Here is a 27,121-nt window from a genome sequence, read left to right on the forward strand (position 1 = left end):
TTTGGGAGTCAGGAATCAGGAATCAGGGATGCAGAGAACACATTGCAGCAGTTATTTATTTATTTATTTATTTAATTAATTTTATTTATTAGGATTAGTTGTCATGTCTCTTGCGGATTTTTACAGAGAATTTCAGAAGTGGGGCCAGCAACCATACACGCACGTGCGCACGCACACGCACACGCACACACACACACACACACACACTTGTTCATATACGAAACTCCCTTAATTAACGTTTATGTGCATGCCAATTGTGATCACTTTCCCCCATACGTAAGTACAACAATCCGACTGGTATGATTAATACTTTACAGTGTGAAGGACAACATATAATCCTGACATCTGTTCACTGAGAAAAACATATTAATACACTACAATGCCAATGGACTGCAAGAGTAACTCTATTCAAATGTCTCCTTTGACCGACTATAATATTACTTCAATTCATTATCAGTAAATGGCCACCTATTGTATGGAAATCCACTATAACTTGGTGGTTCTGACTGCATAAAGGACTCCTGACAGCTTCGCCAAAATGCCTCAAGCGTTTGTGGGTCAAGTACCTGTCAGTTTAAAGGCAAACTGACAAAGCCGTGCTGAAATACATCAGACTGTATGGTGATGGTAGAGTATAGAGGGGAAGGATACTGGAGACTGGAGGTTTTATTATCTGAGGTGATGTCAAGCTGTAAATGAGCAGCAAACAAAGGAGAATTTCTGAGTCTTCTGAGAGTGGCCAGAGGATTGTATTCTTTCTTACAATCAGGTTAGGAGGACAGTGTTCAAGCATACCCACAATGGGGGGAGGCCTACTGCAGAAAAAAACATTGTTCCTGCACCTTTCATGAGGTAATCAAAACAGGTTTAGTCAGAAAATTCTGACTGACAGTTGTAGCTATGTGGCTCCTGTACAGCCCTGCAAGACTCAACTGACTGTAAACACATTTTTGCATAACAACATCTACAAATGCAAAGAGGAAGTATTTTCCAGTAAACCCCCGAAAAAAAATCAAAAACAGGATACTTCCTCCTTCCTCAGCATCTCTCATTACTCAGCACTCAACTGGCTTTCTCATTATTGATCAGGATATTTATTCCTTCAGTGTAAAAGGGAGGCAGGACGTGCAAACAGAATGACACAGACATGACAGTCTGGATGGGTTACATGTTCAGGTCTGGAGTGATGCCAATGTCTCGTTAATCCAGAAGCCTTTTGATGACACGCCTTACCATAACAATGATCCTCTCCCACCTCATCTCCTCAAACAACCTTGACACATCGGTTACGTGTCAAAAATAAGTGTTTTTATACTATGTCATTCTTTCCTGTTGTTTCTACCCATAAACCTCTTTATTTTTCTGAAACTGGGAAGTAGTTGTTTTACCAGATTTTTTTTACCATATTACAGTTTTGGTGTAAAAGGGTAAGCCTTCCCTCATCTTTTAAAAGCTGGTTTTCATACCCAAAAGGTAAAGCCATTTCATGAATGGTGCAAAAGGGTTTTAAAGAACAGGTATATTGATATGACTTAAGGGCATGAGCTATGAATGGTTAACTTCACGAGCAGGAAGTATAGACTTACAGTAAAGCATTGCAATCAGGTATTCTGTCACTCGACTGACGGAAAGGAGCATCAGAGAGTTGATAGAAGTGGAATGTAACACATCTTGTCTCATTTTGTCTGATCTTCAGAGGTTTTGTACACAGCTGCACTACTAGGACCAGAGTGGTGGAGAAACAGTGTCCGCACAGACACATTCATACACACAAACGAAGGTGGGTAAAGAGTTAATCCCTGCCCTTTCTGTGTCCTCACCTGTTTTTACTTGTTTGTCTTTAGGCAAAAAAACTCATTTGTATTCAAAATATATTTACATGTATATTTATATGTATATATTGTTATCCCATGCCTTTACTTAGATTTCTGTGTATTGGGTAGTTGTGGAATTGCTAGATTACATGTTAGATATTGCTGCACGGTTGGAACTAGATGCACAAGCGTTTTGTTACACTCACAATAACATCTGCTGTGTATGTGACCAATAAAATTTGATTTGATTTGATTTACTCTAATTCTGAATGAATTTACAGTTATTACTACTCTGCCTTCAGAAAGTAGTCACACTCCTGGATTTTTTTCCAAATGTTGTTGTGTTACAGACAGCATTTGAAATGGATGTCAAAGTCGAATAATGTTTTTAGAATGTTTTACAAATTAATTAAAAATGAAAAGCTGAAATGTCTTGAATCAATAAGTATTCAACCCCTTTGTTATGGCAAGCTTAAATAAGTTCAGAAGTAAAGTGAATTTCTGTAATGTATAAGCAGGGAGTCAGGAAGCAGGTGCAGAAGGTGAGTTTAATAATAATTAACATGAAGAAAATACAAAACAGGAGCAGCGTACCCAATGTAACTAAACCAATCCTGCCTGATGACTGAGGCTACTGAGGGCTATATGAAGGGAGAGTAATCAGGGTGGTGATGAATTCCAGGTGTGCTTAACGATGGGGGAACAGGTGTGCGCAATGATGGTTGCCAGGTGCGCGTACTAACGGAGACGTCGAGCGCCAGAAGGAGGGACAGTACCCCCCCCCCCCCCAACGGAAACAATGTCGTCCGGAGAGAAGAATCTGTGAACAACAACTAGAATAGTGATAAAACAATCAGAAAGGAGACGATCCGTTACAAAGTTTATGGACAGATGTGACCAAGGCCGCTGAGGGGAAGTATTTTCCCTGTTGGAGCGTGCCGGGAGATTTGGATTGAGTACATACCGAACATAAGTTGACATAGAGGGCGACGTCCTGCGCCAAGGTGGGCCACCAGTATTTATTGGAGAGGGATTGGATGGTGCGGGAGATACCTGGGTGTCCAGCGGCGAGGGCTTTGTGTGCCCTTTAGGGCAGGTGGCAGGAGTGGATTCCCTCTCCAGACCCTGGAAGATGTCCACATCTATGTCCCAAAACATGGGGCCAATGATACGGGAGGACCGATTAATGGGCTGGAGGACACTCCACCGACATGGAACCACAGGTGCAGGAAAGCAGGTCCTCCGGCATCCTGGTCCCCAAGAGTTGATTCTCATCTTTGACCAGGAGATGATGGGGTTATGAAGTTGTAGCCACGGGAGGCCGAGGATGACTTTGTGTACGGGAGTGGTGATGATGAGGAAGGGAAGGCTTTCCTGGTGCTTGGGTCCCACGGTGAGGGAGAGTGGTGCTGTGACATGCGTAATTGTGTCGGATCCCAGTGGTCGCATATCCAGTGCTTGGACAGGAAAAGGAGAGGGGAGCGGGTATGATGTTAACTTTGGGGAGGAGGTGAGGGTCAGGTCAATAAAGTTTCCTGCAATGATGGTTGCCAGGTGTGTGCAACGTGGGTTGCCAGGACCAGTGGTTAGTAGACCGGCGACGTTGAGTGCTGGAGAGAGGGAGCAGGAGTAGGCGTGACAATTTCAAACATAGATTCAACCACAAAGACCAGGGAGGTTTTCCAATGCCTAGCAAAGAAGGGAACCTATTGGTACATGGGTGAAAATAAAAAAAGCAGACATTGTATATCCCTTTGAGCATGGTGTATCAATAAACCCAGTCACTATGAAGATGCAGGCATTCTTCCCAACTAACTCAGTTGCTGGAGAGGAAGGAAACCGCTCAGGGATTTCACCATGAAGCCAATAGTGACTTTAAAACAGTTACAGAGTTTAATAGCTGTGATAGAAAAAAAATGAGGATGGATCAACAACATTGTAGTTACTCCACAATATTATAAAACATGCATCCTGTTTGCAGTAAGTCCCTAAAGTAAAACCACAAAAGAAATTGGCATAGAAATTAACTTTATGTCCTTAATACAAAGTGTTATGTTTGGAGCAAATCCAACACAACACATCACTGACTACCGCTCTTCATATTTTTAACCATGGTGGTGGCTGCATCATGTTATGGGTATGCTTGTCATCGGCAAGGACTAGGGAGTGTTTTAGGATAAAAATAAATGGAATAGAGCTAAGCACAAGCAAAATCCTAGCGGAAAAGCTGGTTCAGTCTGCTTTCCAACAGACACTGGTAGACAAATTCACCTTTCAGCAGGACAATAACCTAAAACACAATGCCAAATATACACCGGAGTTGCTTACCAAGATGACATTGAATGTTCTTGAGTGACCTAGTTACTGTTTTGACTTAAATCTGCTTGAAAATCTGTGGCAAGACATAACAATGGCTGTAGAGCAATGATCAACAACCAACTTGACAGAGCATGAAGAATTAAAAAATAATAACGTTCCAATATTGTACAATCCAGGTGTGCAAAGCTCTGAGCGACTTACCTAGAAAGACTCACAGCTGTAATCGCTGCCAAAGGTGATTCTAACATGTATTGACTCAGGGGTGTGAATACTTATGTAAATTAGATCATTCTGTATTTCATTTTCAATAAATGTGCTAACATTTCTAAAAACATGTTTTCACTTTGTCATTATGGAGTATCGTGTGTAGATGGGTGTGAAAAAAATTATATTGAATCCATTTTGAAGTCAGGCTGTAACACAACAAAATGTGGAATAAGTCAAGGGGTATGAATACTTTCTGAAGGTCACTGTACGTTTAGTAAGCAAAGCTATCAAAGCTCACTCATTCCAATAACTGTTCATTATGTGTTCCAGATATGATATCCCCCAGCAGTCTCCTGTCTGAAGAGCAGTTCCAGTGCGCTATCTGTCTGGATGTGTTTACTGACCCAGTCTCCATCCCGTGTGGACACAACTTCTGCAAGGCCTGTATCAAAGGATACTGGGATAGCACAAATCTGTGCCAGTGTCCCCTGTGTAACAAGATATTCCACAGCAGACCTGAACCAGATATCAACAGAACACTCAAAGGAGTTGCAGAACATTTTAAGGAATTGAGAGTGAGAAACAGAGAGGATTCCGCTGCAGAGCCTGGAGAAGTGGTCTGTGATGTCTGCACTGGCAGGAAGCGCAAGGCTCTGAAATCCTGCCTCATTTGTCTGACCTCGTACTGTGACACTCATCTGGAGCATCATCAGATAGCCCCAGCCCTGAAGAGACACCAACTCATCAACCCTGTAAAGAACCTTGAAGACAGGGTATGTAAGAAGCACAACAAACTCCTCGAGCTGTTCTGTAGGACTGACCAGACATGTGTGTGTCAGTTCTGCTCTGAGACTGACCACAAGGCTCACAACAGCGTACCTCTGGAAGAAGAATGTGACCAAAGGAAGGCTCAGCTTGCGAAGACAGAAGCAAAAGTGAAGCAGATGATTCAGGAGCGTCTACGGAAGGTCAAGGAGATCAAACACTCAGTAGATCTCAGCAAGAGACACACTGAGATGGATATATCTGGCAAAGTGCAGGTATTCACCGCTCTAGTTCACTCCATTGAGAAATTTAAGGCTGAGCTCATTGGTGTGGTTGAGCAGAAGCAAGAAGCTGCAGAGAGGTGGGGTGAAGGTCTTATTAAAGAACTGGAGCAAGAAATCACTGAGCTGAAGAGGATAAGCTCTGAGCTGGGGCAGCTCCCACACAATGAGGACCATCTCCAACTCCTCCAGAGCTCCCCATCCTGGTGTCTCCCAGTAAAGACCAAGGACTGGTCTGAGATCAGTGTTCAAAGCCACCTGCGCATGGGGTACATGAAAAGAGCTGTATCTCAGCTGGAGGACAAACTGATGAGTAAGGTAAAGAGATTTCATAATGAGATGGAGAATGAGCTGAGGACGTTGTGTGAAGCTAAGACAAAGAAGATTCAGCAGTATGCAATGGATGTGACTCTGGACCCTGATACAGCACATCCTGAACTAATCCTGTCCGTGGATGGGAAACAAGTGAGGTGTGGGGACCAATCACAGAATTTCTTGAGGAACCCAAAGAGGTTTACTTATACATACAGTGTCCTAGGGAAGGAAGGGTTCTCCTCAGGGAAATCTTACTTTGAGGTACAGGTGAAGGGGAAGACTGAATGGGAATTAGGAGTGGTCACTGAGTCGATCAATAGGCAGGGGTGGTTACCACTGAGCCCTGAGGATGGACTCTGGACTTTTGGCCTGGATACAAATAATGACTATGTGCCTAATGACCCCAAAGTACACCACCACCTGAAAAAGAAGCCCCAGAAGGTGGGGGTGTTTGTGGATTATGAGGAGGGTCGGGTCTCCATTTATGACGTGGATGCCACAGCCAGATCTCACATCTGCTCTTTCACTGGCTACAAATTCACTGAGAAACTCTATCCATACTTCAACTGTGGGTATCCTGATGGTAAAAGAAACATAGCTCCGCTGGTCATCTCTCCTGTCAGTCACATGACTGGCCCAGTGCTAGGGGTGTCAGTCGATATAAACAAATAGTTGCTTGTTTTTTTTTTAGGCTGAGGATACAGTGACTTAGTAATTCTGGCCTTCGTTCCTGTAAATTGTGTGTACTCTGATGTAGCTAATCTCAAGGTATAAATGTATCAATGCAATGGTTTCTCTCATTTTTCTTGTGAAAATAAAGAAAAAGTACTGTACTTCCCTGAACTGTGTGTGTTGATCTGTCTCTGTATGTTGGATTGATGGCTGAAGGAACATGTCAAAGGAGAGTGGGGAACATCATTCCTGGCATTGCTAATTGAACTGATCCGATCTGGTCTGACAGGAACAGCAAGCAGGTGTGCATCTCCCGCAAGGCGGGTGGCCCACGGGCTCTGGGGGCCCCAAACCCCTTCTCCCCATATAGCATATGAACACGTCATAAGCCATGGCCAAAATGTTTAGAATTACAGGAAATTAGATGTAAAACTGCAACATTTTCTCTCAGCCTCATGGCAAAATGTGTAGAATAGCAGTGAATTATCTTTAAAAATGCTAAATTCTCTAAGCCTCATTGTAAAATAAAATAAAAATGTATTTGTCACACGCGCTGAATCCAACAGGTGTAGACCTTACAGTGAAATGCTTACTTACGAGGCACTAACCGACAGTGCAGTTTCAAAAAATACAGATAAGAAAAAGAGATAAAAGTAACAAGTAATTAAATAGGAGCAGTAAAAAACAATATATACAGGGGGAAGCTGGTACAGAGTCAATGTGCGGGGGCACCGGTTTGTTGAGGTAGTATGACCATGTAGGTAGAGTAAATTAAAGTGACTATGCATAGATGACAACAGAGAGTGGCAGTGATGTTGAGAATAGTCTGGGTAGCCATTTGATTAGATGTTCAGGAGTCTTATGTCTTGGGGGTAGAAGCTGTTTAGAAGCCTCTTGGACCTAGATTTGGCGCTCCGGTACCGCTTGCCATGTGGCAGCAGAGAGAACAGTCTATGGCTGGAGTCTTTGACAATTTTCAGGGCCTTCCTCTGACACAGCCTGGTATAGAGGTCCTGGATGGCAGGAAGCTAGGCCACAGTGAAGTAGTGGGCCATTCGCATTACCCTCTGTAGTGCCTTGGAAAACTGCGATATGCCACTGACTGTCTGGACACATTTTTGTGATGAGATGCATAGGCTTAAGTGATTTATTTCATGTAGATTGAGAGCTCTTTTTTATAGTTGTCATGCACATGATAATCTCAGCTCATATGTATGTGGTACAAGCCTGGGTCAAATTTACTTGAGGTGCATTTTAGCCTTCCCGGCACATTGGAACCAATGGGAATAGATTCAAAAGGGCAAACTAGTCACCTGACACATTGAATGTTAGCTAAATCAATCACACCTAAAGTATTTGAAATACAAAAAAATATGCAGGTTATGGACACTGATGTGGCTTTGTGCCAGGCTTAATGTACCTTCAGAAAGTATTGAGACCCCTTGATTTTTTCCACATTTTGTTGTGTTACAGATGGAATTTAAAATGTATTAACATTTGATTTTCCGTCACTGGCCTACACACAATACCCCATAATGTCAAAATGTAATTATGTTTTTAGAATTTTTTACAAATGATTAAAAAATGAACATTTGCAATGTCTTGACTATGTATATGTATTCAACCCCTTTGTTATGGCAAGCTTAAATAAGTTCAGGAGTAAAACTGTAACAAGTCACATAATAAGTTGCATTGATGGTGTTTAACATGATTTTTGAATGACTATCTCATCTCTGTACCCCACGCATACAATTATCTGTAATGTCCCTCAGTCGAGCAGTCAATTTCAAACATAGATTCAACCACAAAGACCATGGAGGTTTTCCAATGCCTCACAAAGAAGGGCCCCTGTTGGTAGATGGGTAAAAAACATTTTTTAAAGTAGGCACTGAATGCTCCTTTGAGCATGGTGAAGTTATTAATTACACTTTGGATGGTGTATCACTACACCCAGTGTATCTACAAAGATACTGGCGTCCTTCCGAAACTGGAGAGGAAAAAAACACTCAGGGATTTCACCATGAGGCCAATGTTAAAGTTAAAACAGTTACAGAATTTAATGGCTGTGATCGGAGAAAACTGAGGATGAATCAACAACATTGTATTTACTCCACAATAGCCTGTACAGAAAAAATATTCCAAAACATGCTCCTGTTTTCAGTAAGGCACTAAAATAAAACTGCAAAGAATTAACTTCAAGCGTTATATTATCACTTAGTACCACTCTTCATATCTTCAAGCATGGTGGTGTCTACATCATTTTATGGGTATGCCTGTCATAGGCAAGGACTAGAGAGTTTTTTAGGATAAAAATAAACGGAATAGAGTTAAGCACATGCAAAATCCAAGAGGCAAACCAGGGGCCTCATTTATAAAACTGATTTACGATCAATTTTGATCTTAAGTCTGACTTACGTAGAATACCACGTATAAGTAGTTATTTATAAAACCTTACTTTGACCTGGAAATGATCTTATCTCTACGCAAAGTCTAGACTTGACATGAGTGATTTTCATGCTGGTTATGTAGGGGCATTGCAGATTGGGACGCAGATACGTCCAAGCATGTGGTGAACTTTGCTTTAGCTTTATGAACAATTTGTTAGGAATAATCAATTAAAGGTGTGAGGAATTAATTGCCAGACGCTAGGTGTTTTGAATTAAAAACAGGATGGATGTTCTATAAATAGTGTGTCAAATTAGAAAAAGTAACCATGGCTGTTCTTGCGTTATTGGAAGACATTGAAAACCGTGCTTTTAGAAGGGAGAGAGTTTTCAGAGACCGGAATGACTTTTTTACGCATGATGATCCATGGCTTATACATCACTATCGTCTCCCAAGAAATGTTCTGTTAGATTTGTACGTGGATTTAGCCCCTAATCTGGAAAGGAAGACACGCTGTAATCATGCCATACCCGTATCTGTCCAAGTACTGTCCACTCTTGGATTCCTCGCTACTGGGACATTCCAGAGGGAAATGAGTGACAGGTCGGGTATATCACAGCCATCATTCAGCCGCATCCTGCCACAAGTGATCGAGGCGATTCTACACGTATTGTCCATGAAATACATTAGTTTCCCATTTACAGCTGACGAACAGGCAAGTGTCAAAGCCGAGTTTGTGCGCTCATTTAATTTCCCAGGGGTCATAGGTCTAGTTGACTGCACGCGTATTGCCTTACGCACACTGCCTGTAGATGAACATGTATATTTTAACAGGAAGAATTTCCATTCATTGAATGTTCAGATCAGCTGTGATGCCCGTATGCGACTACTCAATGTATGCTCCAAGTGGCCAGGGAATACGCACCACTCATTCATTCTGTTGCACAGCAGAGTAGGCCTGCGTCTAGAAGCTGGTGAGAGTGGAGGCGGGTGGCTTCTCCGTAAGTTATTTTTTTTAAAGTGTATAATAGCCTATTAACCATGCAAAAGAATGTAACACAACGGTTTTACCCTATTAGGTGACCGGGGTTATCCACTGAAAACGTGGCTTTCACCCTCTTTGCCGGTCCCCTAACAGCAGAACAAGGTCGGTTGTGGAGCGCACCATCAGACTGCTGAAGGGCAGGTGCCATCAGTTTAAAGTTCATTTGAGATTTATAGATCAAATGGGCTTTTTAAAACCTGCGTAAGCAAGGTTTTTTATGCTTAGTATCTTTTATGAATCGAACGTAAGCACACTGTCGGAAATGATCTTACGACTAAGTTCAAGTATAAATCTAAGAACAGTTTTATAAATGAGACCCCTGGTTGTCTGCTTTCTACCAGACACTGGGAGACATATTCACCTTTCAGCAGGACAATAACCTAAAACACAATGCCAAATATACAACGGAGTTGCTTACCAAGATGACATTGAATGTTCCTGAGTGGCCTAGTTACAGTTTTGACTTAAATTGGCTTGAAAATCTATGGCAAGACTTGAAAATGGTTGTCTAGCTATGATCACCAACAAACTTGACAGAGCTTGAAGAATTGTAAAAATAATAATGTGCAAATATTGTACAATTCAGGTGTGCAAAGCTCTTAGAGACTTACCCAGAAAGATTCACAGCTGTAATCACTGCCAAAGTGTCAAGCCCTGACCTTAGAGATCTTATTTTTTCTCTATGTTTGGTTAGGTCAGGTTGTGACTCGGGTGGGAATACCTATGTTTTCTATTTCTTTGTTTTTGAGCCGAGTGTGGTTCCCAATCAGTGGCTATCTATTGTTGCCCCCCCCCTTCTATCTATCTATCTATCTATCTATCTATCTATCTATCTATCTATCTATCTATCTATCTATCTATCTATCGTTGTCTCTGATTGGGAATTATACTTAGGCAGCCTGTTTTCCACCTGAGTTTTGTGGGAGGTTGTTTTCTGTTTTGTATCTGTACCTGACAGAACTGTGCGCTTTCGTTTCATTTTGTTATTTTTGTTTGAGTGTTTTTTTGGTGAAAATAAAACATCATGAACACTTTCCACGCTGCGCTTTGGTCTCATTCCGACGACAGCCGTTACACAAAGGTGATTCCAACATGTATTGATTCAGGGGGTTGAATACTTATGTAATTAAGATACTGTATATTAGTGTTAAAAAAAAGTATAAATGCTAATATGACAGAGTATTTTGTGTAGATATTTGACCAAAAAAATAACAATTAAATCCCTTTTAATCCCACCTTGTCACACAACAAAATGTGGAAAAAGTCAAGAGGTGTGAATACTTTCTGAAGGCACTGTATATGAAAAGTCTGACCACACCTTGTCTAACTGACCCATAATATAACATAACAGCCCACACCATACAGTAGAATGCCTAACAATTCCACACACATTAGAATGATAATGGTTCAGTTCCACCACAAAGTGAACTGCGGTGAAGGTGACCCATCTGTCAAGCCCACTTAATAGGGAAAATGTAATTGTAATGCAGCACAGTGAGCCTGATAAGGGTTGGGTGACAAACACATTAGATGTGGGTTTCTGGGTCAGAGCCTACCTGTCCTTGTTGTTAATTGGGATCTCATTTAGGTCACTGAAACACTGGTGGAGAATGGACCAAGTTATGTTACCTGAATCAGGGGGCACTGCAGAAGAAGAGAAGGACTTCTGCCGAGGAATTGATTGTTGGGGTCTTGTGTCTGAGTTTGACTCTGAAAGATTGTGTTTATTTAAGCTAGGTTACTGTAACAGTGGTTGAGATCTGCCCAGGATTCTGTTATATGAGTCAGAGGGCAAGGACTGCAGAAATGGAGCAGCATTTTCAAGGAATTGAGTTGTTGCGGTTGTGTGTCTGGGTTTGAGTATGAACATATTTTTTAAAGGTAAGGCTGAACAGCAATGGTGTTCTTTTTGTTATTGGACTAGGTGGAATATAATGCAATGTGGGTCAGCAATGTAGGGTGAATTGCACAATATCACCTACACAGAGATTACTTACTACAATCACACATACAAGAGGGCTCTTATGGCCATGCTGTAAGTGGGCTCTCCTACTGCTTGCATATAGTTGACTTCACTGCATAATGGCCCTTACGAGGATAACCTGCTGCTTTTTAAACAAATCATTTCCTGGTGTACAATAACACACACCGTCACATACCGTGATACTGATCATAGCAAGCGGGGGACTGTGTAATTATGGTTCAAACACAGACAACCAAATCATTCTGTTTATTTCAGCTTAGCACTGGCTGAATGTCTGCTGTCATAGCCGGTTAACATTAAAGAGTGTGCCTATGGCATCTGCTTGCCTTTCAACTTTTTCATTAGACTGATTTCATCAGAAACAACAAATTGAGGTGGCTCATCCTTGCTCGGTGATAAAGATGCTATGACTAAACACAGTACCTGTGCATCAGGAGAATTTGGGCCGAGGCTGAGCAGTAGTGAGGAGGATAAACCTCTTCTTTCCGGAATGTTCTGGCTGTTTCCAAGCTAATCAACCAGGGCAGCTCGTCGTGCGTGCCCTTGGCAGAGATGTGACGGGCCCAATAACATGGTATGTGGCATAACGGATCTGTCCCTGTCACATACCATTAGGGCCAACGCAGACTGGCAGCCAGGCCATCTGACTGCTGCTGTAGAGTCACACGCATGCATACACGCACACACACAGAAACTTATATAGAAATAGGCACATGCATACACCAACGCTGACTCAAGCATACAAACACACACAGAGAAAAACAGGAGTCACAAGCATAGCACGCATCACCACGGACACTCACATGCAGACGAACTAAAGGCGTTCAGACACACACACAAACACTCTTGTCCTGTCAGTGGTGTAGTAGTGTGTGTGCCCAATGCCCACGCCCCACAGGCTCAGAGTGCCTTGGCCTTTGAGAGTCTTATGTCTGTAAATGTCTTAGACTGTCTCCGTTCCAGAGCTAAATCGATTCTAAACAGCGTACATTAAATGATTAGATCTTCATTTGAATTCCCTCCAACACCAACATGAGTCATGAAGGTTATCTGTCAGGGTGTAGAGAGTGTTGTTTTGCTTGCTGCTTATTTCCTGTTAGCACAGCGATTCACACAATCAAATGTATTTATAAAGCCGTTTTTACATCAGTAGATGGTGTCACAGGCCGGCTCATAGCCTGTGGCAAAAATGAGGGGACATGAACAACAGGTATTGGCCAATCAAAAGGTTCTTTATTATAAACCAAAAAACGATTAACTTTAAACAAAGAAAAAGGAATGAGGTGTGGAAATGTCATAATGTAGGGTGTAGGTAAGGTGCATGGATGCATGAATCTGTGTGTGTGTGTGTTTACACGACTGAGTGGAAACTAAGTAAACCTACAAAGGAACAAACAAAACAGGATCATACCTGGAGGAGCAGGGGAGAGAGAGAGAGAGAGAGAGAGAGTGGTTAGTGAAGCAGTTACCCTGAGCCCAGGTGGCTCCAATCACGCCAGCTCCAATCACAAACAACCCTCCTCTGCCTGCAGGAGGAACCGCCCCTGCACTGCAGAGGGGCCGTGACAATGGCACAAAGTGCTTATACAGAATCCCCCCCCCCCCCCCAAAAAAAAAAAGAATCATCTAGAATAATTGGCTTGTAAGTAAGCATTTCACTCTAAGGTCTACACCTGTTGTATTCGGTGCATGTGGCAAATACAATTTGATTTGATCATGGTGGCCAGGAAAAACTCCCTAGAAAGGCAGGAACCTACGAAAAAACCTAGAGAGGAACCAGGCTCTGAGGGGTGGCCAGTCCTCTTCTGGCTGTGCCAGGTGGAGATTATAAGAGTACAGTCACGGCCAAAAGTTTTTAGAATGACACAAATATTAATTTTCACAAAGTCTGCTGCCTCAGTTTGTATGATGGCAATTTGCATATACTCCAGAATGTTATGAAGAATGATCAGATGAATTGCAAAGTCCCTCTTTGCCATGCAAATGAACTGAATTCCCCAAAAACATTTCCAATGCATTTCAGCCCTGCCACAAAAGGACCAGCTGACATAATGTCAGCGATTCACTCATTAACACAGGTGTGAGTGTTGACTAGGTCAAGGCTGGAGATCACTCTGTCATGCTGATTGCATTCGAATAACAGACTGGAAGCTTCAAGAGGAGGGTGGTGCTTGGAATCATTGTTCTTCCTCTGTCAATCATGGTTACCTGCAAGGAAACATGTGCCGTCATCATTGCTTTGCACAAAAAGGGCTTCACAGGCAAGGATATTGCTGCCAGTAAGATTGCACCTAAATCAACCATTTATCGGATCATCAAGAACTTCAAGGAGAGCGGTTCAATTGTTGTGAAGAAGGCTTCAGCGCGCACAAGAAAGTCCAGCAAGCGCCAGGACCGTCTCCTAAAGTTGATTCAGCTGCGGGATCGGGGCACCACCAGTACAGAACTTGCTCAGGAATGGCAGCAGGCAGGTGTGAGTGCATCTGCACGCACAGTGAGGCGAAGACTTTTGGAGGATGGCCTGGTGTCAAGAAGGGCAGCAAAGAAGCCACTTCTCTCCAGGAAAAACATCAGGGACAGACTGATATTCTGCAAAAGGTACAGGGATTGGACTGCTGAGGACTGGGGTAAAGTAATTTTCTCTGATGAATCCCCTTTCCGATTGTTTGGGGCATCCGGAAAAAAGCTTGTCTTGAGAAGACAAGGTGAGCGCTACCATCAGTCCTGTGTCATGCCAACAGTAAAGGATCCTGAGACCATTCATGAGTGAGGTTGCTTCTCAGCCAAGGGAGTGGGCTCACTCACAATTTTGCCTAAGAACACAGCCATGAATAAAGAATGGTACCAACACATCCTCCGAGAGCAACTTCTCCCAACCATCCAGGAACAGTTTGATGACGAACAATGCCTTTTCCAGCATGATGGAGCACCTTGCCATAAGGCAAAAGTGCAGCACAACATTGCTTAGAATCAAGGGCAACGGTGACATCATTGAAGACCTTTAACATTTTACATTTACATTTAAGTCATTTAGCAGACGCTCTTATCCAGAGCGACTTACAAATTGGTGCATTCACCTTATGATATCCAGTGGAACAACCACTTTACAATAGTGCATCTAAATATTTTAAGGGGGGGTTAGAAGCATTACTTTATCCTATCCTAGGTATTCCTTAAAGAGGTGGGGTTTCAGGTGTCTCCGGAAGGTGGTGATTGACTCCGCTGTCCTGGCGTCGTGAGGGAGCTTGTTCCACCATTGGGGTGCCAGAGCAGCGAACAGTTTTGACTGGGCTGAGCGGGAACGGTGCTTCCTCAGAGGTAGGGAGGCGAGCAGGCCAGAGGTGGATGAACGCAGTGCCCTTGTTTGGGTGTAGGGCCTCATCAGAGCCTGAAGGTACGGAGGTGCCGTTCCCCTCACTGCAACCTTTAAGGTTGCAGTGACACATCCATAACCTGAGCGGAAACCAGATTGCATACCAGAGAGAATACAATAGACATCAAGAAATCCAGTCAGTTGATTATTGACAAGTTTTTCCAATGCTTTTGATAAGCAGGGCAAAATAGAAATAGGCCTATAACAGTTAGGATCAGCTTGATCTCCCCCTTTAAATAAAGGATGAACAGTGAATGCCTTCCAAGCAATGGGAACCTCCCCAGAAAGGAGAGACAGGTTAAAAAAGGTGGAGATAGGCTTGGTGATGATAGGGGCAGCAACCTTAAAGAAGAAAGGGTCTAAACCATCTGACCCAGATGGATTTTTGGGGTCAAGTTTCAGGAGCTCCTCTAGCACCTCGGACTCAGTGACTGCCTGCAGGGAGAAACTTTGTAGCGGGGCAGGGGAAAAAGAGGGAGAAGCATCAAGGATAGTCACATTAGAAGGGGTGGGAGATGAGGAAATGTTGAACAGGCAAGGAGGCATGGCTGAGTCAAATAGGAATCCTGACTTAATGAAGTGGTGTTTAAAAAGCTCAGCCATGTGCTTCTTGTCAGTAACAACCACATCATCAACTTTAAGGGACATGGGCAGCTGTGAGGAGGAGGGTTTATTCTCCAGGTCTTTAACCGTTTTCCAGAACTTCTTGGGGTTAGACCCACAGAGAGAGAACTGCTCCTTAAAGTAACTCACTTTGGCCTTCCAGATAGCCTGAGTGCACTTATTTCTCATTTGCCTGAACGAGAGCCAGTCAGCCTGAATATGCGTGTGCGGAGCCCTTCGCCAAATGCAATTCTTGAGGTGGAGTGACTCTGCAAGATTACGGTCGAACCAGGGGCTGAACCTGTTTTTAATTCTCATATTCTTTATGGAGGCATGTTTGTTAACAATACCACTGAAAATATCAAAAAAGAAGGTCCAAGCTTCTTCGACAGACGATCACGTCAGTGACTCAACCCACTGAACTCAAGTATAGGGAAAAAAGCCTGGCACGAAGTGACTCACCCCTTCTAAGGACAGCATTGAAGAGCACTAGTAAGCCAGTGACTCAGCCCCCATAATAGGTGCATGTTTAAATATTGATGCCGCCGCTGTAGCCCTATACCAAAAACAGGGACTATAGTCTGATAGCTATGCAACTGCTATGTTAAACATCCCCTGTCATGTCATTTTAGCACTTGGAGCAACATTTGTCTTCTGATAAGGAATGAATTTAAGATACTATTCTGCCTTTTGGCATCTCCATCTTGCAATTTCATTTTCTCTACAAATAAAACTTGTCTGAACCGATTTGCACATCATTGAGTAGGTTAGTGGAGGGGCATCCAAGATAAACATTCAATATTCATACTTCATATCTAAAGATCACACATTAACACACAATGCCTCCAGATAATTTCCATGCATAACAGCTTACAGTCAAATCGAGTGTGGTGGGGGGTGGGGGGATCTGGGGCCTGTAGTATTTCCTGATCTGGTAACCTAACCAGGTAAAACTCCAGACCGTATACTGTATGACGTGATTAATCTGTTGTAAAAAGGTTTAATATGAGCTATGATGGGACCAGAGGTTTTGTAGGTCACAGGTCACATGATTTTAAAAAAAAACTCCTGGAAAAACTCCTGGCCTTGGGGAGGATGAAAACCCTGTGAAACTGCAGCAACCTTGTACTTGTTCATATGAATTATATTTTAAAGAAGGGGGGTCTCCTATACACAGGCACAGAAAAAAGCAACACGATTGGACAATAAAACATTTATTCACAGTCTACGTCAGCTACTGTGTTAATTGATTAATTCCAGTTAATAATTTGGGTTTGAAAAAGTCTAGTTGTCCTAGTCAGCCCAAGTTTGAATATAAACCAAATTTGATCCCATTGTCACGTCCTGACCAGTAAAGGGGTTATTTGTTATTGTAGTTTGGTCAGGACCTGGCAGAGGGGTGTTTGTTTTATGTGGTTCGGGGTGTGTTTTGTATAGGTGTTTAGGTAGAGGGGTATTTGATTTATTAGTCCGGGGTTTGTTAGTCATTGTTCTATGTTAGTATATTTCTATGTTCTATCTAGTCTTTTGTATTTCTATGTTTAGTTAATTGGGGTTGGACCTTCAATTGGAGGCAGCTGGTTATTGTTGCCTCTGATTGAGGGTCCTATAATTAGGAGTTTGTTTTTCATGGGGTTTTGTGGGAGATTGTTCTTGTTTAGCTGTTTTGCCTGACGAGGCTGTCAAGTTCGTTTTGTTTTTATATACGTTGTATGTGTTTTCCTTCTTCACCATAAAAAAAGAAAATGAGTATACATTTTCCCGCTGCGTCTTGGTCTCTACCCTACGACACTCGTGACAAGGGGGTGTTTGTTTTATGTGGTTCGGGGTTTGTTGGGATATGTTCTTATGTAAGAGGGGTGTTTGTTTTATGTGACCTGTGGTTTTTGGGTATTGTTCTATGTTTTGTATTTCTATGGTTTTTCTATGTTGTGTATTTCTTTGTTGGCCTGGTATGGCTCTCAATCAGGAACAGCTGTACATCGTTGTTGCTGATTGGGAGTCATACTTGGGTAGCCCTTTTTTCACCTGTCTTTTGTGGGAAGTTGTTTTTGCACTGCTGTGTTTAGCCTGCAAGACTGTTTGTCGTTTGTTTGTTTTCTTGTTTTGTTTTTTCAGTGTTCAAATAACAGTCAATATGAGCACTCAACCCGCTGCGCCTTGGTCTACTCCATACGACACACATTACACCCATTCATATTTTCTCACAAACAAATGGGCTATAAATACACAACATTAGGGCTTTGTTAACCCTTGCCAGAGGGACAGGACGCATAGTAGGATACACTAAGCAGTTGCTGTTGTTAGTGGCTGCAACGGTCGTCGTTAGAGGGAGAAGTGGACCAAGGTGCAGCGTGGTAAGTGTTCATGATACTTTATTTCACAACACACTCAAACAAAATAACAAACAGCGACAAAACGAAAGCACACATAAAGGAGGAAAGTGATGTGTTATGACACATAAATAAATGAGGAAAGTGACGTGTTATCACACATAAATAAAGGAGGAAAGTGACGTGTTATCACACATACATAAAGGAGGAAAGTGATGTGTTATCACACATAAATAAACAAGGAAAGTGACGTGTTATCACACATACATAAAGGAGTAAAGTGATGTGTTATCACACATACATAAAGGAGGAAAGTGATGTGTTATCACACATAAATAAAGGAGTAAAGTGATGTGTTATCACACATAAATAAAGGAGGAAAGTGATGTGTTATCACACATAAATAAAGGAGTAAAGTGAAGTGTTATCACACATAAATAAAGGAGGAAAGTGATGTGTTATCACACATAAATAAAGGAGGAAAGTGATGTGTTATCACACATAAATAATGGAGGAAAGTGATGTGTTATCACACATAAATAATGGAGGAAAGTGATGTGTTATCACACATAAATAAAGGAGGAAAGTGATGTGGAGCGCGTCTTGAGCTTAATGCGCTGTACTTTGTGCCCGGCCTGTGAGACCTGCAATTTCCGTGAGTCTGATTGGTCAAGACATGTAAGTACCTGCAGCAGCACTCTGATGTGTAGGACAGAGAAATTGTGCACGTTTTGACAAATCATGATTCAAATTGGTCTAAAAAAACAGCACTTTAACCCTCTTTTGAAAGCTTAATGCTTAATAATGGTGCCGCATACAAACGTCTCGTTTTTGTTTTCTTGAGTAAGGCAGCTCCTTAATGCAGGTGTTTCCAGCCTAGCTCAGTGCTTTCTGTGGTGGTGGGGAAGCCAGCGGAAAATACGGAGCGTAAAGGATGGTAATGTCAAATCAAATACATTTTATTGGTCATCTGATGTTATTGCGAGTGTAGCGAAATTCTTGTGCTTCTAGTTCCGACAGTGTTCTCTAGTTGCGCTGTGATTGGCTCAGTGTTCTGTCACTCATGGGGACACTACGTCACCGCAAAATATATGGGGAGAGCTCAAAAATTCAAGCCCCTTGGGTGCTACCATAGAGTTAAATTAGGAGTAAATGAGAAGGCTCAAGGTCATTGGCCACAGATAAAATTACATCAAATCACGTTATATCTACCATAGCATTGATTGGAATGATCAAGTCAACATCATACTTTCAAAATATTAGCTAGCAGTCTACCTAATGAATCAAAATCAAATCCTTTTCAACCCTTGTCATATGAAGAGAAATAATGAAGAGAAATTATAGATAAAACGTATCGGTGCACATTGGCCATTAGACATACACATTACACAAGTTGGAAATCGCAACTTCAGCAATGAGTGGTTTGGAAGGAATCAGTGGCTAACTGCAAGCATTGCAAAGCAATCACTAGCCTGCTATTCAGTGGTGAGTGTGTGGTCCAAGTCTGGGTTTAAGGGTCTCTTTTCCAAGCTTAAAAGGATAAACATTCAACATTGGCCATGCTGTCAATCTAGCATGAGTTCTGCCACATTCAAAACAATTGGAAACTCAGAACAGGGAAATATCAGACTTCATTGAGTTCAAGACAACTTGGAACTCTGAAAACATAATTGCCCAGCTGGGAAAATACATTTTAAACGGTCATCCAACTCCAAGTCGGGAACTCGGGCCTCTTTCTATAGCTCCGACCTGAAGATGACTGACATCATGATTCAAACTACTTTTTTTCAGAGTTCCCAGTTGTCTTGAAAGCACCATAAATCCAGAGAATGCCAGGCTTTGATGACAACATTTGCCAACGAAGGACCGCCGCGGCACCTTCCTGTTCAAGTGAGAACAGCACAACAAGGTGAGTCCAAAAATGTCTTGCATGCTGCTGCATAAGTGATGTGATATGCCAGGGAGATATGTATACTGTAGCTAAGAAAGTAATACTAAGTGTATGTTGTGTAGTAAGCTGTTAGTAGCCCATGTGCCTCACCCTAATAATTTGGTCCCTTTTCCCCTCATAACTTAGCCTATAGCCTGTTTTAGAAAAATATCATAATCAAATATTGTAACAACTTTCATTGTCTGTTTATATTCCCCCTTTATTTTGCCTACTGTTCTGACTTGGTGCGGAGGGAGAATACTGTAAGAACGACCCATGTTCTGAATTCTGTCGCTGTACATTTCAAAAGTGCTGAACAAATAGTTATATTGACTACGTCCGTCCTAGCTCGCTCATTAATCATCTTAATCAAAATGACGGATTGCCTCTTATCCACTCGTCTTCCCCTTTGAGAACTTGTTCTCAACTAGTCTATCTGGTTAAATAAAGGTGAAATAAAAAAATTGATGCCATAGTTTGTACAACTCAATTGTCAGTAGAAGCCACATTTGTTTAAGCAAATCAGCCATATCAGCTATGTTTTTTTTTTAAAGCAGTAAATGAGGCTGAAAGAGCTGTTTCGCTGCCAGACAAGGCTCCACCAGGTGTAGCAGTGGTAAGGTGTTGGCGTCACTCCTATCAAATCCCATTGAGAGCATATGTCATTGACGGAAAAACTTGAATTGTTGCATCTCATTGTGTTGTTGTCCTCCGGTGGCTAGCTAGCCAGCTAGCTGCAATTGGTCCTTTCCTAAATTAGCCATGGATGGAGATAGGGATTTGGACATGTGGTTTTACTTATTTCTCTATACTGGCCAATGACTATAATGGCGATTCTGATCCAACTATTAATTCATACATTGTTGTGCCCCTGGCCTGAGAGGATGGAAGTTCAATATGTAGCTAGATGTAGAAGGCTAATGTTAACTAGCTAACGTTGTCCATGAATGTAAGTTGGGCTACCAAGCAAGCATTTTAGCCAGGTAGCCTAGGACAACAAAAAACTAAAAGGGTGTACTGTATGACAGAGTGATAGACCGTTTCGTCAACATGAAAGAGAGGAGGATGGCATTGGCGTTTCTCTACAAGTAGGATGAGTCAACATGTATTTCTATTTGCGCGAACACGCACACACACGCACACACACACACACACACACACACACACACACACACACACACACACACACACACACACACACACACACACACACACACACACACATACACATACACATACACATACACACACACATGGACAGCCACATCATAATTAGCATATGTTGATTGGACTAAATTGTTTTTGGTATCTTTTAGTTTTCACTGTATTAGACTAACTAAGCACAGGTGATTTGACTATGTTGAAATTTACATTACATTACATTTACGTCATTTAGCAGACGCTCTTATCCAGAGCAACTTACAAATTGTTGAAGTTGAAATGGTGCTGGAATAGTGGAGGCAGCTCCAGTTTTCCTTGCGACTAGCGGTAACTCTCCGTGGTTCTAAATCAATAGTTGTTTAGTAGTCAGAAAATGTGGGAAACATTAACTTGCTTGACCACGCTGTAGGTCATGTAACTGTGTGTTACCGTTGGCTTCCCCAGTGATTTTACCCATGCACCGCTGCTGGTTGTTTGTTGAGTATGCACAACAGTGTCTCCATCGCTGCTTTCTATTACAGCTGCCTTGGCCTGCACTGCCCTCCATGCATTTCTCTCTGTCACCTCGCAGGGGGTGTTGGCCAAATAAGCCTGTGCATTAAACAGCACTTCAGCACGGCTTCTCACCTGCCTTGGTTGGGTTAGGAGAGGGAAATGTTGTGCTGACATAACCTCTGGTTAACTAGTCTATTTACAACATGGGCCCATGAAAGACTCTACAGTGGGGCAATGCCAGGAGTCTGTCATTGTTTTACACCAATAAGACCTATTTGCCACAAGCTGATAAAGGCTCTTTAGCCGAAACATTGGTCAAATAAATCCACAGCAAGGAGAGGTGCTTGGGACTTTGTTTTACCCTAAGACATCCATTGGACCAAACACAAATACGAAAGGATGTGGGCTCAGGAGCAACTATTTTAGCAATATGCTATTTCAACAGGCCTAAATATGGAACAGAGAAAGTAGAGGGGACCTGGGTCCGGCAGCCTTCCAGACAAAACCTAATCCGTTTTAGAGAGCATATTGGAAGAGGACAGGGACAGTCAACCCATATCACAAATCAAACATGAGTGACACTTGTGTTGAAGCCCAAAGAAAGGAGAAGTGGCTCAACCCAAACCAACCCCGCAGGACATGGATAAGATTTAGAAAATGGCCATGTTTCTCTGTCTTGAGTCAGCCAAGGTCAAAACGCAGCAAAGGATAACAAAGGGAAAGAATGACATCAATACTGGCGTGTTGGTGTGGAACGAGCCAAAAGAGATCTACAGCGTTTATGGCGGAAGGTAACATTAGGTACAGTAGGATAGATAGGTGAACCACTATGACTTACTGTACTACCAATCCTTGCAAACATCTGATGAGCCATGATAAGAATGCCACAATGTTGAGAAGATATGGGCCTGGCTAGAGTCGGATTACCGGATCAAATGATAGTGTTTGTTTTCTCAGGAGGGGAAAAACTAAGAGACTGTACTTGGGGAAGTGATATGGTGTAAATGACAGGGCTTTGGTCAACAACAGCACATGACACAAAAGACCAAAACATTGGTTTAATGACATTTCCATATCAACAGTTACCACTATACTACGATGAGGGAAGAGTGGAAACCATGGCGAGCACCAGTGAATATAATATAATAACCATTTGGAATCAGTCCAAGCACTAAACCTACAGTAAGCCCATAGAGAATGGATTTTCCACCAATCTAGGTAGGATTGTCAAACCCATCATAGCAGATGCGTGGCCGATGAGTTGAAAAACTGGAAAAACTTTCGCTGGAAGATGATGCTGTCTATCTGATCATGTTCCACTCCATGCATGCCTGGATCTTTGATTACAAAATCATTTTTCATTGAGGGAATTAGAGCTATTTCCTGATCAGAAACATCGGGAAGATTGCACAGTCAAGAGTATTTACTCTTTTTTTTAAAGCTGGAATCCTTCATTGGTGGAACCACCATATATGTTTGATATATTACAACGACAAATAAGTTACTGCAAACAACTAACACTTTTTCCCCCTCGAACATCATTGCACGTGCGAAAGAACAGCAGATGTTCTCCATTTCATCAACAAAAACAATAACAAAGGCGATGGTGTGAACATGGCGCTGTTTCCCCAAATGCGGATTCAATCTTTAACTGGTGCAGGCTAATTCAGTGCCTCACATACACAATATAATATAGGTCTATATCTTTTCGGCCAAATATAACTGTTGTCATCTCCACCGTCTTCTTGCAGGGTTATGTAGTGTTCAGTGGAGGCTGCTGAGGGGAGGACGGCTCATAAAAATGGCTGGAAAGGAGCGAATGGAATGGCATCAAACACATGGAAACCGGGATGTATTTGATACCATTCCACTTATTCCGCTCTAGCCATTATCACGAGCCCGTCCTCCCCAATTAAGGTGATACCAACCTCCTGTGGTTGTGTTCCTCTCAGGGCTAGAGATATAGACAGGGCCTTAGGGAATCATGGCACTAAACACGTCCACAGCACACAAGGGATTTGAGCCAAGCGCCTGTCTATTTCTAATGCTGATAGGCAGCACTTTAATAATAGCACGTTAGTATTTCCCTGTATAAACCAAGCCGGATGCTAGGATCAGTTTCAATTATATTGTTTCAAATAAACAAGGACAGCCCAAAATTTGCCCACAAAGTATTAACCAATTACATTGAAATGTATGTTCTTGTAATGATTGGAAAATGAAGGGTTTTTGTAATGCATGTTCCTGTAATGATTGAAGGGATTTAAAATTTGTGATGTTTCTAACTAAGCAATAAGGCCCGAGGGGGTGTGGTATATGGTCAATATACCACGGCTTAGGGCTGTTTGTATGCATGTGGTATATGGCCATATACCACAAACCCCCGAGGTGCTTTAGTGCTATTATAAACTGTTTACCAATGAAATTAGGACAGTAAACAAGTAATTTGGCGTCATACCCGTGGTATATTGTGTGATTTACCACAGCTTTCAGCCAATCAGCATCCAGGAATCCAACTACCCAGTTTATAATGATTGTTAATTAATGTCCAAGTAATGACTCTGGTGATAAAAAATGATTAAAAAGTCTGTCGAAGGTTTTAGGTGAATGCAAATGAATGTTGCTGTGATCTTGATAATGATTGTAAATGAATGCTTGTGTAATTACCGTAGTAAATGGATGTCTGTCCGGCACTCGCACATGTAATATTCGAGCTGAAGGAGCGATAGAGCAAGGCACACCTGGGCTCTCTCAATTGGGCTCTCCTATGCGGGGGGTACCCACAATGGTGGAGGGGCTTTGTCTTGGGAACATTAAACAGTCAAGGAGAAGAAGGACACGGGCAATTAGCGAAGAAGTGGACTGCATGAGTGCACATGATCGCCCCCCCCCCCCCCCCCCCCCCCCCCCTTCGCCCAAACATCTCCATCACTCCATCTCCAGACACCTGTTGTCATGCCTGCTCCCGCTCATCCCCCCGGCGCTCGAGGGCGCCAGGCTCCCCAGCATTACGCACTCTTGCCACCATCATTACGCACACCTGCCTTCCCCCGTCACCTGCATCAGTGATTATTGGACTCAATCACCTCTGTCATTACCTCCACTATATATGTCTGTTCCCCCGCTCTGTTCCCCGCTTCAGCATTGATTGTCTTATGTCCTTGTATACCCGTGAGCTGACGCTGTTCCTGTCTTGTTTCATGTCTGTTCCTGATTAATTGTTTGACTCCCTGTACCTGCTTCTCTACTCCAGCATCGGTCCTTACACTTGTGGGTCCGGTAACGAAAGTCAAGATGGTTTGGGGTGGATGAGGGCTGAGGCACAATCAGAGGACTCATCTGTGATGGAGAGGACCACAGGGATAGAACATTTCCCTGAGATTAACAGCAGGACAGCGAGAACCAGTGTCTTGCCTGGTGATGGGACATTGGCAGCTTTTGGATAGACTGTACTATAATATACTATCTACAGCACTACGAGGATTCCCCCCATTAGGCCCACGTCACATGGGAAGGAGGTGGTACACTAATAAACGCAGTGGAAGATAGGCCTATTTACTGGAAATTGGTTGTTCTGGACACTTGACATGCTCCCAAATAAGCTCACTAATGTCTCAGGTCATGTCAGAGTGGACAGAACATCATGAATGAATAAGAACGCTAGAACACTGATTAAAATTCCAGAGTTGTGAGTGCATACAGCCTTGCAGTATACCAGTGCATGGCAGTCTTGGAACATAGATTGTATAGATTATATTTCCCAGGCTGCTCTGCTGCCTGTAACAAGGCCAGTAGTCCAGAGAAGATAACTGAGATAGAGTACACACCGTGGTGGGGAGGGAGTCCCTCCGTAGAGCTCAAGATGGTTCCACGCTGTCCCTAGCCTGACGAGGCAGGGACAGGGACAGTCACAGTCCGTCAAACGCTGCAGATCCCAGGGGAAATTTAAGAAGGAAATTGTCTCCCTTCTGGCTCTCACACAGGAGCGAGGTGATTCAGTACATATCACTCAAAGGCTATGAAATGCTTTAGCCTACACCTAATTGGATGCTGAGGAAAGAGAATGTATTAAAGATTCAGGCAATAAGGACAAACGTGCCTCGAGACACATTTCATTTGTGCAAGCATTCCTGGAGTTGAACAACACCTTTCTTTTTCTCAGTGAAATAAGATTATGAGGACTATATTGGATTTTGCAGGATTTCCTAAATTAGTGCCACTAATGCATCATTTCATTGAGTCAGCGTGTTACAGCTGAATAACAATAACCACCTACTCCAATGTCTACCTGGCTGTGTCACGACTTCGGCCGAAGTTGATGCCTCTCCTTGTTCGGGTGGTGTTCGGCGGTCGACGTCACCGGTCTTCTAGCCATCGCCGATCCATTTGTCGTTTTCCATTTGTTTTGTCTCGTTTTCCCACACACCTGGTTTTCATTTCCCAATTACTGGTCATGTATTTAACCCTCTGTTTCCCCCATGTCTTTGTGTGTGATTGTTATTTGTTCAGGTCGGTATGTTCCGGCTGGTTTGTACCGGGTGCTGTTTATCACCCATGCTTTGTGGCAACCGTTCTTTTTGCACTTTGTAAATGTTTTACTTTGTGCTGTCGAGTAAAGTGCGTTGTTTCCCTCATCTCTGCTCTCCTGGGCCTGACTTTATACACCAGCTACACCCACCACCATGACAGGCTGCACTACTCTCCTGCTCCTGACTTTATACACCAGCTACACCCACCACCATGACAGGCTGCACTACTCTCCTGCTCCTGACTTTATACACCAGCTACACCCACCACCATGACAGACTGCACTACTCTCCTGCTCCTGACTTTATACACCAGCTACACCCACCACCATGACAGGCTGCACTACTCTCCTGGGCCTGACTTTATACACCAGCTACACCCACCACCATGACAGGCTGCACTACTCTCCTGAGCCTGACTTTATACACCAGCTACACCCACCACCATGACAGGCTGCACTACTCTCCTGCTCCTGACTTTATACACCAGCTACACCCACCACCATGACAGGCTGCACTACTCTCCTGCTCCTGACTTTATACACCAGCTACACCCACCACCATGACAGGCTGCACTACTCGCGGAACACAAAACACCACTTTTGTTGCCAACGATGGACCCTCTCATCAGGTACAGTTTCCTCCTGGTAATAACACAGTAGTGGCATCTCCCTCAGAATGCATTGAGGGCCTTTGAAATGTTGTCAAATGTCATCAGAGTGGACCTTATGGCCGTAGAGTTGTTTCACTCACCAGCAACACAGACACCTGGTGTGGAAAGGTCAACAGGAATGAGTTCCTGTGAACAAATACCTGTACATGTCATTTACACTGACTGTCCATAACAAATACATGAATAGGTGTTGTGATTAACTTAATCTGGTATAATATTCAGAGTGTTGTGATTAACTTA

The 27,121-nt window shown here is 42.8% G+C and overlaps 1 protein-coding gene across 1 annotated transcript; it reads left to right on the forward strand.

Moving 5' to 3' along the window:
• Positions 1-1,654: 1,654 nt before the first annotated feature.
• LOC106564973 (E3 ubiquitin-protein ligase TRIM39-like) lies at positions 1,655-6,484 on the forward strand. Its single transcript, XM_014131526.3, has 2 exons — positions 1,655-1,780; positions 4,671-6,484. The coding sequence occupies exon 2, from the start codon at positions 4,673-4,675 to the stop codon at positions 6,371-6,373; it is 1,701 nt and encodes a 566-aa protein (XP_013987001.1). The 5' UTR covers positions 1,655-1,780; positions 4,671-4,672; the 3' UTR covers positions 6,374-6,484.
• The last annotated feature ends 20,637 nt before the right edge of the window (positions 6,485-27,121 follow it).

Source organism: Salmo salar, chromosome 12 (assembly GCF_965601325.2).
Source record: "Salmo salar chromosome 12, fSalSal1, whole genome shotgun sequence".
NCBI classification, from domain to species: Eukaryota; Metazoa; Chordata; class Actinopteri; order Salmoniformes; family Salmonidae; genus Salmo; species Salmo salar.

Coding starts and splice junctions, on each gene's coding strand:
- LOC106564973 (XM_014131526.3), top strand. CDS start 4,673: ATGATATCCCCCAGCAGTCTCCTGTCTGAAGAGCAGTTCCAGTGCGCT.